At 43.5% G+C, this 13,723-nt stretch overlaps 1 protein-coding gene across 3 annotated transcripts in view; it reads left to right on the top strand.

Annotated features, from left to right (window-relative positions):
- NUP214 (nucleoporin 214) overlaps positions 1-13,723 on the top strand; it is a 90,018-nt gene that overhangs the window by 7,804 nt on the left and 68,491 nt on the right. For all 3 annotated transcript variants that reach the window (XM_069582128.1, XM_069582126.1, XM_069582127.1), the window contains exons 8-13: positions 683-789; positions 1,408-1,474; positions 3,741-3,867; positions 5,668-5,829; positions 9,478-9,937; positions 11,305-11,480. In XM_069582128.1, coding sequence (XP_069438229.1) covers positions 683-789; positions 1,408-1,474; positions 3,741-3,867; positions 5,668-5,829; positions 9,478-9,937; positions 11,305-11,480 — 1,099 coding nt within the window. The remainder of the gene's footprint in view (positions 1-682; positions 790-1,407; positions 1,475-3,740; positions 3,868-5,667; positions 5,830-9,477; positions 9,938-11,304; positions 11,481-13,723) is intronic.

Here is a 13,723-nt window from a genome sequence, read left to right as displayed (position 1 = left end):
CCAGGGATAATTTAACACTAGCATTTGCTGAGTACCGTTTATGTTCCGTGTCCTGGATTAGAAACTGTCTACATATCCTTTCATATCTCAGTTAAAACAGCCTTTGATGTAGATTTTTTCAGGTCCATCATTTGTTGTTGCTGTTCAGTTGCTGAGTCGTGTCCGACTCTCTGCGACTGCTTGGACTGCAGCATGCCAGGCTTCCCTGTCCTTCACCATCTCCTGAAGCTTGCTCAAACTCATGTCCGTTGAGTTGGTGATGCCATCCAACCATCTAACCCTCTGTTGTCCCCTTCTCTTCCTGCCTTCAATCTTTCCCAGCATGAGGGTCTTTTCTAGTGAGTTGGCTCTTTGCATAGGGGACCAGAGTATTGCTGCTTCAACTTCACAATCAGTCCCTCCAGTGAATATTCAGGAATGATTTCCTTTAGGTGTAGGTCCATCATACATAGGGAAAAACATTGTCAGAGAAGTTGAGTAATCTCCATGGCCAACGTTTCTGTTCTTTGTATTGCTCAATGTTGTCTTTATAGTGTGTCTATGTATTTTCTTTTTTTATTTTTTCAGTAAATTTTTTTCATAAAACTTAAAGGATTTTATCTTTTGAGATTCTTAACTTTGTAGGATTAAAGAAAAATCACCCATGAGATTTTTTTTTTTTTTCTCATTCTGTTCAATGTAGAAAAAAGAGGAAAAGCACCCTGAGGTGTTTATGAACTTCATGGAGCCCTGCTATGGCAGCTGTACCGAGAGGCAGCATCATTACTACCTCAGCTTCGTTGAAGAGTGGTGAGCTGTGGACGAGGGAGGGCACACCTGGGTCATTTTGTCCTGCCTGTTCTGTTTTGTTTCCTCTCTGTAAGAGAGGAGAATAGAGGTTGGAGATGCCCTAACCATATATTCAGCTCATGTTGGATAATGCCTGACTACTACATCTGTTTCCCCAGTCTTGAATTATATAGCTCGAATACACACTAAACTTAAAAATCCCATTTTCTCACTAAGTCCACTGATGACTTAAGAAAATACAGATATTTAAGGAACATATTAAAAGTTTCCCTCTGAGCTGAAGTGTCCCTTTGAAAGATGGATTTCTTGAAACAAAGTTTCTCTTGCTTCAGTTAGGTTATTCTCTGTTCAGAGTGGTATATTTATTGGGATCTGAACTGATTCTGTAGTGTCTCCCCTTTGTCTTAAGTAAGGAGACAGTTGGCTGAGTCTCCAGGGCTCTGCCCTGTGGACTAAAAAGTACGCTTTACGTCCAAAATCTTCTTACCTTCAACGAGGTAGAAAGCTCGCCTTTCTCCTTGACATCTAGGGAAGCTTTGTAGGTGTCACCACTGACTCAAGTCAAGGTACAGCTGTTGCCGTTTGAATTTAATGGTCTTCCGGTTTTATTCCTTGAAGGGACTTAGTGCTGGCAGCATCCGCAGCTTCCACAGAAGTCAGCATCCTCGCGCGACAAAGCAGCCAGGTAAATGTTTCTCTTTTGTCACTTTTATGTGATGTTGTTCTGAGAGAGATTTTGGAGGGGTTTAACTGTGAGGTTAAGATTTAGCTGAAGTCACACTCCTTTTATTGAGTTTCTGGATGAGAGCACGGCTTAAAAAAGCTGTGGACCAAATGGCTTGGGTATTGTGTTGGACAAACTTGGGTGCTGGATTCAGCAGTTCCTTCAGTGTTAGCCAAAGCCCTCTGTTTGTTTCCACCCTCCATGAATACCTCATACCCATAGTCGTAATTGAATGTATTCCAATACGAGTGTACCTGGGTGTGTAGGAGCCTTTTTCTGCTTTATTCTGTTTAACTGTCTTTATTTTCTCCTTATTACTTGAATCTGCCTCTTCTATTCAGTTAACTATAACCCATCCTTGATTATGGAAGAGAGACATGCAAGTCAAACCAAACTGTGACTCTTGAGAAATACTTTCTGTTTGGAAAACCACCAGAAAGCTAAAAGCATCTGTGTAGACAAGCCCCCATCTTCCTTCTCTTGCTTTGTGCTCCTTGCAGGCCAGAGTGGGCTGAGGTTGTCATGGTACACTCCCCTTATGCAGAGAGACTACACGGGAGACACAGCTCCTCAACCGAAAACTTTCCCTTTTGAAAAGTCTACCTGGAGTTTGAAAATGTTCTGTGCATCCTGTGCCTCTTCAGTCATTCAGCATTTATCCACCCTTCTCTTGAGTGGCACGGTGGCCCACCATAAGTGCTTAGCTCTCAGAGTCCAGCACTCTTGATTTGCTGCTCTTGGATTAACTTCAGTAACAATCTCCAATTGGATTAACTTCAGTAACAATCTCCTGATAGCACAAGTATTTTATGTATTCACACATTAAGAAACACTCTGATTTTTGCTTTTTATCAAAGTAATTTATGTTCATGGTTGAAAAGTCAAGTAGTGGAAAAGGGCTTATACGTGAAATAACAGCCCTTCCCATCCTGTCCTGGTCTGTCCTGTTCTCTGAAAGAGACCATTTTTAACTTGTGGTCTCTCTCTCTTAATGGTTATCTCCTTATCCCGAAATAATAATTTATTGCATCACTGGTTATCAATTGTTAACTTTAAATTATTGGCCATGATGCAAATGAAGGTTTAGCTCACGTGTGGCCTTTATACTCCTGTCCTTCCTTTCAACAGGATTAGAGCACTGTTTTAGTCTCTTCTACTTGTTCCCTTTGAACTGTAAGTCATCATTTTTACTTTCGATTCTTACAGTTTTACCATGTACCATCTCTCATGATCTTCCGAGCTGTGAGAGGACCATCTCAGTACCCACCCTTGCCTTTAGCACACCTCCTCCATGCCCACCTGTAAGCTGTTGTCACCTGCATCTCATATTCCACAAAATCAAAGCTGATGTTGGTTGTATTTCGCCCTGTAGTGATTAGCAAGCCTTCTTTGTTTTGTGTGTTGCTGTATTGCCGATTGTTTTTCAAAGTTGGAACCTGTTTCATTTACTAACGTTATTATGAATGTGACTGTTCACTTCATGCCTAAGGCTTGGATCACAATTGTTTTCTTTCCTCAACAGTTTTTTTGTTTTTCTGTCTCTCGTTGAGCATTATTCCTCCTTTAATTCATGCTGCCCAGTTTTGGTCAGCATTGAAAGTTGGACGAAATGTCTGTGATTTTTAAAAACCAGGAGTCATTTGTTGCAGGGAACAGATCCCACTCAAGCAAACATGAGCCAAAGGGGAGTTTATTGGAAAGATGTGGCTTCTCAGGGAATCCGGTGGCAGGAAGATTGACCGTTGGAGGAAATACACTGAGAACTAGGAAGACAAGAGCTCTGCCTCTGTGGTCGAGTGAGCATGGGGCGTCCGGCAGCTTTCTAGGCTGTGTGCTCACGGCCACAGCCGTTGTCACCTGGCGCTCCTGGTCCCCATGCAGATCCCTCAGAGCAGCTGCTGGCTGGCTCCACGCGGCTGTCAGATGGTCCCACTGTGTCAGGAGTCCACTCAGATGTGGTGGAGGACACGTCAGAGGATGTTCGTGATAGTGATATTTATTCACCAGACAGGAGCTTTGTACACCAGGAACAGATAGAAAGACTTGGAAAAGGAACCCCTTGCTTCCTGCGGGGTTCATAGCTTTTAGACTATGTTTCCAGATTTTAGAGTCCCAGGGAATGCAATACTAAACCAAGTGAGTTCCCTTTTTCTCCTCTCCTATTTGAACAGTGCTGGAAAAAGCTCTAAGCAACGCTGTATCTTCTTCTACTTGTTCTTTTTTCCAGAATAGCTGGGAATCTTGGCTGCTGGAGGATTCTAGTCGAGCTGAACTGCCTGTGACAGACAAGAGTGATGATTCCTTGCCCATGGGAGTCGCCATAGATTACACTAACCAAGTGGAAATTACCATCAGTAAGTATAGTCTGTCATAGCTAAGCTACGTGCAGGAATAGTCTTCTTCCCATCATGGTTAATATTCAAATCCAGCTCTACATTTTCCTGATGGAACTTTCTCTGCCGTGCACTTTCAGCTTGTCGTAGCGTGTCTGTGTAAAGAGTGAGACAGAGTGCACTATACCACACCCGTCTGATTTGAGTGGATATTCACTGACCAAGGCCACACACTCTGTGTGTCTCTGTGTGTGTAAGAATATGGCTGGAATACACAACACCAACTTTGTAGCCTTGTTTCTTTGCCCCTCCCGGTTTCCCAGGGCCTCCCAGGCAGGTGGTGTATCCCAATACTCCGTTCCATGGCTTGGATAAGAAATTGGAGGCCTCAAGTACAGACTTCCAAATGGGGCCCGAGCATGTGCTCTGAGTCTGTCTTCTCCCCTGCTGAGTCTTGGCAGGGCTGCAGTCCCGTGAAATGTGAACATGAGAAACGACATATTTTTTCTCAGGGATCCAGAGAGCAAGCTACTGGCTGCAAGTAGGGAGAGGGAAGCGGGGAGGGGCATCATAGGAGAGGGGGAGCAGGAGGCACAGACCGCTGGGTGCGAGACAGGCTGCAGGGAGGCGGTGCACGCGGCCAGCGTCTGGCAGTAACTGTAAGTGGGGTGCAACCTGTAACACTTGTGTAAAGAATTTTAAAAAGAGCCAAGGAGACAGTATAATGAAAAGGCAGAAGAATGGAGTGGAAAAAAAATCTACAAAGTATATCTGATAAGGGGTAATAACCCAAAATATATAAGGAACCCATGCAACTCAATAGCAAAGCGAAATAAATAACCTGATTAGGAAACGGGCAGAGGACCTGTATAGACATTTTTCTAAAGAAAGCATACAGATGGCCAACGTATATGAAAAGGTGCTCGACGTTACTAATTACCAGCATAGGGAGCTCTGCTCAATACTCTATAGTGACCAGATGGGAAAACAGTCTAAAAAAGTGGATGTGTGTGTACAGTATATATGACTGACTCACTTTGCCATACAGCAGAAACTAATGCAACGTTGTCAATCAGCTCTGTGCCAATAAAAACTTTTTAACAAGTTTTTACTACACACACAATCGATGTGTTTATTAGCTTGACTGTGGTAGTCATTTCACAGTATGTGTGTCCTTCAAATCATGTTATACACCTTAAGTACATAGCAATTTTTATTTGTCAGTTTTATGTGAATAAAACTGGGAATGTATGTATATATTTTTAAAAAGGCATATACTATGTGCGTTATTTTAGAGAGGTGTCTGTGTCAGGCACCACTGAGTTCCTTTCCTTTCTCTGACCAGACTGTTTGGTCTGGTTCACTTTACTTTTGATTCTCACGAAGACTTAATTGACAAAATACATGCTTATCATTCAACTGTAAAGTAATTGGACTCACTTTTCTGCATCCTTCTGTGTGTTTTCCCCAAGAGTCTCCTCTGTCATTTTTCCTAGAGACTCCTGTGTTGGTCGGGGGGATGCTGAACCTGTCTCCCTGACACCGGGACACACATAAAAATCAGAGCTTTGGGAGAGTCAGAGCCACTGCACAGCTGCTGGTGTTTGTGCAGCTGGCAGTACACCGGCTGTCTGATCACAGCTCTGCTTTAAAGGGCCGATTCATAAGGGCTGTTCAGCTCCAAGTCAGAGCGAACCAACTGCAGCTTGTATGCGGAAGAGTCCAGTGAAACCCCTTGCACGTCAGGCTGTCTTCACCTCCCACGCAGGGGCCCTTCCATTGACTTGGCCCTTCTACTACCTTGGTTTTCTTTTTTAACAGATGAGGAGAAGACTCTTCCACCTGCTCCAGTGCTTATGTTACTTTCAACAGATGGTGTGCTTTGTCCTTTTTACATGATCAATCAAAATCCTGGCGTAAGGTCCCTCCTCAGGACACCAGAGCGGCTCTCGTTGGAAGGAGAGCGGCAACCCAAGTCATCAGGTGTGTACCTCCACTGCCCCCCCACCCCAGCTGTGCTGAGAGGGGGTCCTGCAGGCTCGAACAGGAGTGTCTGCTGGGATGAGCGCTGTGAGCTCGCAAAGTGTTATCGCTGTCAGCCAGTCTGTCTCTTCAAGGGAGGACCAGTCTTCCCCTTGAACACATGCACACACTTGCTATCTCTCACCCTCAAGCTTTATTCACCAACCTTTACTTTAGAGAAAAAGGAAGCTCAACCCGATGGATCCCATTAGGTAGTTTACTGACAGTACCCTGTTGTGAGACCCCATATTATATGATCTGAAACCCAACATGTTTAATGTGAGAAATTGGTTAAGTAATTATACGTCTAAAAAGTGAAATGTCATGTAACAGTTAAAAATGTTATGTTTATTAACAGAGAAAGGGCAGAACATGGCATGAAAGAGCACTATGGTTTCTTTTTTTATGAGAAAAATATATACATTAAAAAACTACTTGTGAGATACTAAAATGTAGATAGTGGCTACTGCTGCGTGGTGAGAACATGGAAATTTTCTTTTCTCTTTGTATTTAATTTTCTTTAGTTCCTCCCCCCACACCCACCCCCCTGATCCCCAAAGGTATTGCTTAAGTAATACATGCTTATTGGAGGGAAATTGAATGAAAAATACAAAACACTTTAGAGCCCATTAGTCATCAAGCAATAGCCAGTCAACATTTTGGTACATATTCTTTATGTCCATAAATGCATGCATATAAATGCCAGTCTGCATTTTCAGTGTTTTCTCAATGACAGTCACCTGTGAGAACAAAATAAACTTTTTAGAAGGGCATTGTTTCATATTTTAGAATTTCACTAGTATTTCTCTTTTTGAATTCTGTGAATATATAACTAGTAAGCTTTTTCTCTGCTAATATAGTTTTTAAAGCTCATAGTGTAACCAATTCTATATCTTGTAAGAAATACGTGGACCAGTGGGTTTGGCTAGGGTTGAGAACACTTAAGAGTGTCTTATCGCACTGCTTCCCAGTGCAGAGTGAATTATACATCATAAATAGAGCCACTTGGATACTTGGGCTCCTATCAACTGTCAGTGTGACCTTAAGTAATATACTAGGTGCCTTGCATAGACTGTATTCGTGCTGTTATGTTGGAAAATCTCCTCAACACAGTGTGTACTCTTGAGTTGTTTTCTTCCCTTTAAGTGGTCCTGCGTCCCATGAACTCCCTACACTCAGTTTCTGGGTCCATATATAATAAGCAGTGTGCCCTGTGAAGTCAGGAGCCTGGGGAATGATGTTTGTTTCTTTTTCTTTCTTTCTTTCTTTTTAAATACTTGTTTGACTGCTTCCGCTCTTTATTGTGGCCTGTGAAAGCTTCCGTTGCAGCCCACGGTCTCTCTAGTTGAGGCACATGGGCTTACTCTGTAGTATGTGAGATCTTAGTTCCCCAATCAAGGATTGGACCTGTACCCCCTGCATTGCAAGGTGGATTCTTTACCACTGAACCACCAGGGAAGCCCCAGGAAGTATTAATAGACTTACTTGTATTTATACTTTCAAAGAAGTGAACATTTACTTGGGGTTCTCTATTTTCAGAAAGTGGCATTTTTATGTGCTAAATCACTTCAGTCATGTCTGACTCTTTGAGACCCTATGGACTGTAGCCCACCAGGCTTCTCTGTCCTTGGAGAGTCTCCAGGCAAGGACACTGGAGTGGGTTGCTCTGCCCTCCTGCAGGGGGTCTTTCCCAACCCATAAATCGAACCTGCACCTCGTGTGTCTCCTGATTGTCAGCAGATCTTTTACCACTAGTGCCACCTGGGAAGCCCGGCATTTTCATGGCTGTGTCCTAAGTATTTCGTTCTTTTAGATACAGTGAGCATAAACTGTCATCTCTGACAGTTTGAAAGAACCAAGACCTATAAATATTTTGATTGAAAAATATTGCTTTCTTAGTTATTTGGAGAATAATTTTGGGGAACTTAGAGAACTAGCTTGTTTATAGAAAGTTTGGAAAATAGAAAAAAATTTAAACTTGCCTTTTGTGGTATTCTCTTCCAGTGTTTTTTCATAAACATCTTCATAGTTGTGATCATATTATATACATAATTGATATGCAGTTCATTTATTTAAATTTTAAGTGTTTTCCAGGTTCTTATGCAATTCTTATGATTTATTTAAGAATGTTTAATATTCTGTTGAATATATTTTATCATTGGGTTGTATTAAATATCTTTTTTACTTTTTAAGTTATTTCATAGGCATTATTCTTAGAATTGGGATTACAAGGTCCATTTTTTATGATTTTTTTGAGACTTAATGTTTTCTCGAAGATTGCTAAATTAGGTACCTGTTAACAAAAAGTTTCAGGTTTATTTTACCCTTTCACACCTAGGGTATTATATGTATCTATATTTTGATAATTTAGAGAACCAAAGTATGCCTCATTTAATTTGTGTTTCTCTGACTAGATAGAATGTATGTATTTTCTTCCTGTGAATTAGATTCCCAGCGTTTATCTGTTAAAGTCTCAGGACTTCCCTGGTGTTCCAATGGTTGGGACTCTGCTTCCAATACTGGAGGTGTGGGTTCGATCCCTGGTGAGGGAACTAAGATCTCACATGCTTCAAGGCATGGCCAAAAAATTTAAGAAATAAACAAATGAAAAATTTAAAGGCCCCCACATTTTTGTTGTTGCTTTTATATTTTTGTTTTTTTTTAATTGGTTAGTTTTTGACTGCACCAGGTCTTCACTGCTGCGTGGGGTTTTCTCCAGTTGTGGTGAGCGGGTGCTGCTCTTTGTTACGGTGCACGGGCTTCTCATTGTGGTGACTTCTTTTGTTGTGGAGCCCAGACTGTAGGGCACCAGGGCTTCAGTTGTTGTGGCGCATGGTGTTAGTTGCCCCAAGGCATGTCGAATCTTCCCGGACTAAGGATCGAACCCATTTGCCCCGCACCGGCAGGCAGACTCAACCACTGGACCACCAGAGAACTCCTCAAAAGGTTTTTAAATCTCAATTTTTATTTAAAAAATAATACATATTACTTGTCATTTGCTGCAGATTTTTTTCTAGTATACCTTTGGGTTGTATGCCAGTTTTTGTACTTAGTCAAATCTTTATCTTTTGTGATTTTGGGGGTCACTTTTAGGTTTATCGGGTTGTTAGACACTTGGACTTAATTCACTTTTTGCCACCTTTGTTTTGAGATACAGTTACATATATCCTTTTGTATATCTCAAAACAAAGGAGATATATCTTTGATTAAACTGGAGTTGTTTTAGTGACTATTAAGAGGCATAGGTCTGAGTTAAAGTTTTTTCCTGATAATAAAATATTGCAGAATGACTTACTTTTCACTGTGACATCGAGAAGTGTGTTTTTTCTGTATTACTCAAGTTGGTGTTTATGAAGTCCCATTAGTCTGATGTCTTTCTGCATTTTCTTTTTCCTTCAAAGTTTTAGATATCTTGCCATATGGAATGTTTGCTCTGGAAAGTTCAACATCAGCTCTCATTTCTTCTCCCCACAACTTTTGGAATGAGGACCAATTATTTCTGGCCTCATTCTTCCACCAGCCCTTTTCCACTTGCTTCCTGTGATGTGGACCTCCACTGTCACGGCATTAACTTGTCTCTTCCTTTTTCCTCCCTGTGTTTCATTGCAGGAAGTATTCCTACTACCCCCACCTCCCCGCAGGCCCCGCAGAAGCCTGATGTGCCAGCTGCCGCGGCGCCTGCCTCTGTTCTGCCTTCATCACAGGCTGCCCCCACCTCCACCTTCTCTCTGCCTTCTGCTGTGTTCTCCTTTGGTTCTTCATCTTTGAAGTCCTCTGGTTCTGTCCCTGGGGAGGCTCCTCCGAGTTCCAGTGGCTCTGACGGTGCCAAAGCAGCCCTGGCCTCTGGTGCATCGCCCTTCTCTTTTGCTCCTCCTTCTCAAGCCTCCCTCGCGCCCACGCCTGTGGCCTCTCCCATGACCCCCTCAGCTGCTTCATTCTCCTTTGGATCATCGGGTTTTAAGCCTGCCCTGGAAAGCACGCCAATGCCAAGTGTGTCAGCTCCAAATATGGGAATGAAGCCCACCTTCCCACCGTCAGCTCCTGCAGTCAAGGTCAACCTTAGCGAAAAGTAAGTAACACTTCAAGTTTGACAGGTAGACATATCACTTGTTTTTCACTTACATGTGGGATCTTAGTTCTCTGACCAGAGATCTAAGTTCTCCACATTGGAAGGCAGATTCTTAACCACTGGACCACCAGGGAAGCCCTATGTGATCTTATTTTTTCACTTCTGTACCTGCTTGTTTTGTTCTCACCACCAGAATGTAAGCCTTTTGAGAGAAGTATCCCTTATACCTGTACCCTTTCGCATAATTGCCATTGAGTGTAAATACTACCAGCTTCCCCCTCCACTTTTCTGTATCTTCCCTTGTTACTGTGGAGGGGATGCCAGCCGATGTCATTGTCGATACTAAACTGTCATGCAGCCACTTCATTCTGAAGGTTGCCTAGTATTCCATTGTGTAACACCGTGATTTATTTCACTAGTCATCTGATGCTGTACACTTATATTGTTTACAGACATTTACTCTTTTAGGTGAAACTTACTTCGCCTTCCTAGTAGACCGTCAGCATCCCAGAGATAGTAATCTGCTCTCATCTTCCATTCTCCTTCCCCAGAGATGATCATCCCTCAGTAATTTCCATGACAAAGGGAGGATACTAAACTCTCTGAAGTCCATCGAGTCCCACCTTCTTTTTTCACTCAGCCTGATAGGCTAGACAGTAAATGTTTTATATCATGGTAAACTTAGTTTTGTCATCATGTTAAGTATGTATTTGATATTTTCATTCCAAATAAGCAGATGATTAATGTTTCCATGCAGCCTTCACCTTTTGTAAGAAATAGCTAAAGTGAAAGTGAAAGTGAAGTCACCCAGTCGTGTCTGACTCTTTGCGACCCCATAGACTAGTAGCCTACCAGGCTCCTCCCTCCATGGGATTCTCCAGGCAAGAGTACTGGAGTGGGTTGCCATTTCCTTCTCCAGGGGATCTTCCCAACCCAGGGATCGAACCCAGGTCTCCCGCATTCCAGGCAGACGCTTTAACCTCTGAGCCACTGGGGAGGCCCCAGGAAACAGCTAAACATTTGCACATTTGGACTTTCCTGGTGGCTCAGACAGTAAAGCATCTGTCTACAATGCGAGAGACCTGGGTTTGATCCCTGGGTCGGGAAGCTCCCCTGGAGAAGGAAATGGCAATCCACTCCAGTACTATTGCCTGGAAAATCCCATGGACAGAGGAGTCTGGTAGGCTACAGTCCGTGGGGTCGCAAAGAGTCGGACACGACTGAGCAACTTCACTTTCCTTTCACTTTCCTTGCACTTCCTAAAGGCAGAAGAGTCTAGGAAGTTACCTTTTGATGATCATTCATGACTGTTGCGAATAATCCCATAGCAGCAGGCTGTTCTGACCCACTTGGGCTGCCGTTTTCAGGTTCACGCCTGCAGCCACCTCGGCTCCTGTTCACAGCTCACAGAGCACAGCCTCGATGCTGCCCTTCTCCTCGGCCTCCAAGCCAGCTTCCTCTGGACCTCTCAGCCACCCCACACCCCTCTCGGCATCATCCAGTTCCTTGCCATCCAAGTCCTCAGTCACTCCATCGGCATCAGGTATGATTTTAAGCAAACAGCTTCAAAGCTCAGTCCTGAATTCCCAGATTAGCATTTCTCCAAGTTATTTAAAAATCCTAGCCAACATAGCTGGACTGGATTCCTTTTTCTTGCTTCCTGTAACTCACACTGAAGTCCAGTGGCTTTTGTACTCCGGTTTGGAAAGATTCATAATGGCTTCAGTGCTTGTCTCTGTCTTGTGAGGCATTTATCTTCACATAGAGCTTGCTTTCCATGCAGGTCAGTCACCAAGTAAGTCTTGAAGACACATAGACGATAAGGAACCTGCGGAGGCTTTCTGCATATTTCCTCTGGTGACTGCCCTGGATTTTCACACTCAGCCCTACCTTAAGCAGATTTTTAAAATAAACGTCATGATAGTGGTTCTCTCCAGGTTGAAGTGCATTATACAGCTCCATGAGCAAATGCATCCAGCCTGTCTTTCTCTTCCTTCAGCCCTCGGAGGCTGAGGCCTCTCTTGCAGCAGAGCACAGGCTCTAGGGCACGCGGGCGCCAGTAGTTGCAGCACACGGGCTCGGAAGTTGTGGCACAGGGGCTTGGAAGTTGTGGATTTAGTTGCTCCACAGCATCTGGAATCTTCCCGGACCAGAAATGGAACTCTTGTCCCCTGCATTGGCAGGCGGATTCTGAACCACTGCGCCACCAGGGAAGTCCTGTGTCTTTCTTTTTTAATGTAAATTTTTTCTAAAACATTTGAAAGTTAATCACAGATATGAAACACTTCACCCCTAAGAACTTCAGTGTCTCTCTCCTAAAAACAAGGGCGCTCAATACATTATCACACTAAAGAAATTTAACAGCAATTCAGCCTGTAGCCCGATTCCCATTTCCAGTGTTGTTCCTGTAATGTTCCTACAGCTTTGTTTTCCCCCTTTGTTTTTCTAGAAGCCACTCAAGGACTACACGTTATGTTCTGATTTTGTCTCGTTGGTCTCAGGCAGTCTTTTACCGTTTTTGTCTTCCTCGGCATTAACATTGGTGAGATCAGGCCAGTAGTTTTGTGGACTGTCCTCCAATTTGGACTTGAGAGTTTCCACACAGTGAAACTTACCTGACACATTTTGAGCGGTGATACCATGTGGTGGATGTGTGTGCCACATCCCGTGACTTCCTTTTGTCCTGACGTAAGCGACGTCGTCTTGCTCACAGTTGTGGTGGCGTCTGTCAGATATGTCTCTGTTTTTAAGTTAGTTGTTTGCTCATGCCAGCGATAATACCCAGCCAGACGTACTTGCATAGCCATTTGGTGTTTGAGTGTCAGGAATAATTTTATCTTGGTAGATCCTGAGCAAGCATTGAGCTGTATAAATTCCTGAAATCTTCTCTCTTAGCTGCTGATCAAGGACTGCCTTGTAGCATTTGTCAAAGTTATCTCATTCTGGGACTTTTCACCAGATTCTGGAAAGTACCTGTCTATGACCTAAAGAGTTAACAAGCCTTTTGTCTTTTCATATCTCTTTATAGTTTACGGTAGAAAAAGTGTACCATACCACACACACTTTCTCCCTGTCTGCTGCTCACCACCCACATCTCCCTACCACCATTGCTCTTATTTAATTCTTAACAGTTTGGTGGCTCCTGGATCATTGGATTGTACTCTAGACCCACTAGGGAAGTCCCCTCTCTCACTGTTTAATCTGGTTCTCTTGAGATAAGGCTTGGATACAAGTTTTTGGTATATTTGTTTTAAAAACGCTCCTACTGCTAAGTCACTTCAGTCGTGTCCGACTCTGTGCGACCCCATAGATGGCAGCCCACCAGGCTCCCCCGTCCCTGGGATTCTGCAGGCAAGAACACTGGAGTGGGTTGCCATTTCCTTCTCCAATGCATGAAAGTAAAAAGTGAAAGTGAAGTCACTCAGTTGTGTCTGACCCTCAGTGACCCCATGGACTGCAGCCTTCCAGGCTCCTCCGTCCATGGGGTTTTCCAGGCAAGAGTACTGGAGTAGGGTGCCATTGCCTTCTCTGTTAAAAGCTCCTAGGTGATTCTCATGTGCAACAGACTTGTCCTAGAGGATTCCAGGAGGGTCCCGAAGGCCCTGTGAGTTCTTCCTAGGTGATGAGAATTGTTGTTCTCATGGTCTTTAAACTTTGTCCCCAGTTCCCAGAGGTCATCAGGTACCTCTGTGAGGATTAGGGATGGGCTGAGTGTTCTGCCTCCTGGGCCTGGACACCAGTGCACATACCTGTTATTAGAGACACTCCAGTTTACCTGCTTTACAA

Source organism: Ovis canadensis, chromosome 3 (genome assembly GCF_042477335.2).
Source record: "Ovis canadensis isolate MfBH-ARS-UI-01 breed Bighorn chromosome 3, ARS-UI_OviCan_v2, whole genome shotgun sequence".
Classification (NCBI taxonomy): Eukaryota; Metazoa; Chordata; class Mammalia; order Artiodactyla; family Bovidae; genus Ovis; species Ovis canadensis.
Note: the sequence above shows the minus strand (reverse complement) of the source record. Positions and strands in the feature narration are given on the sequence as shown.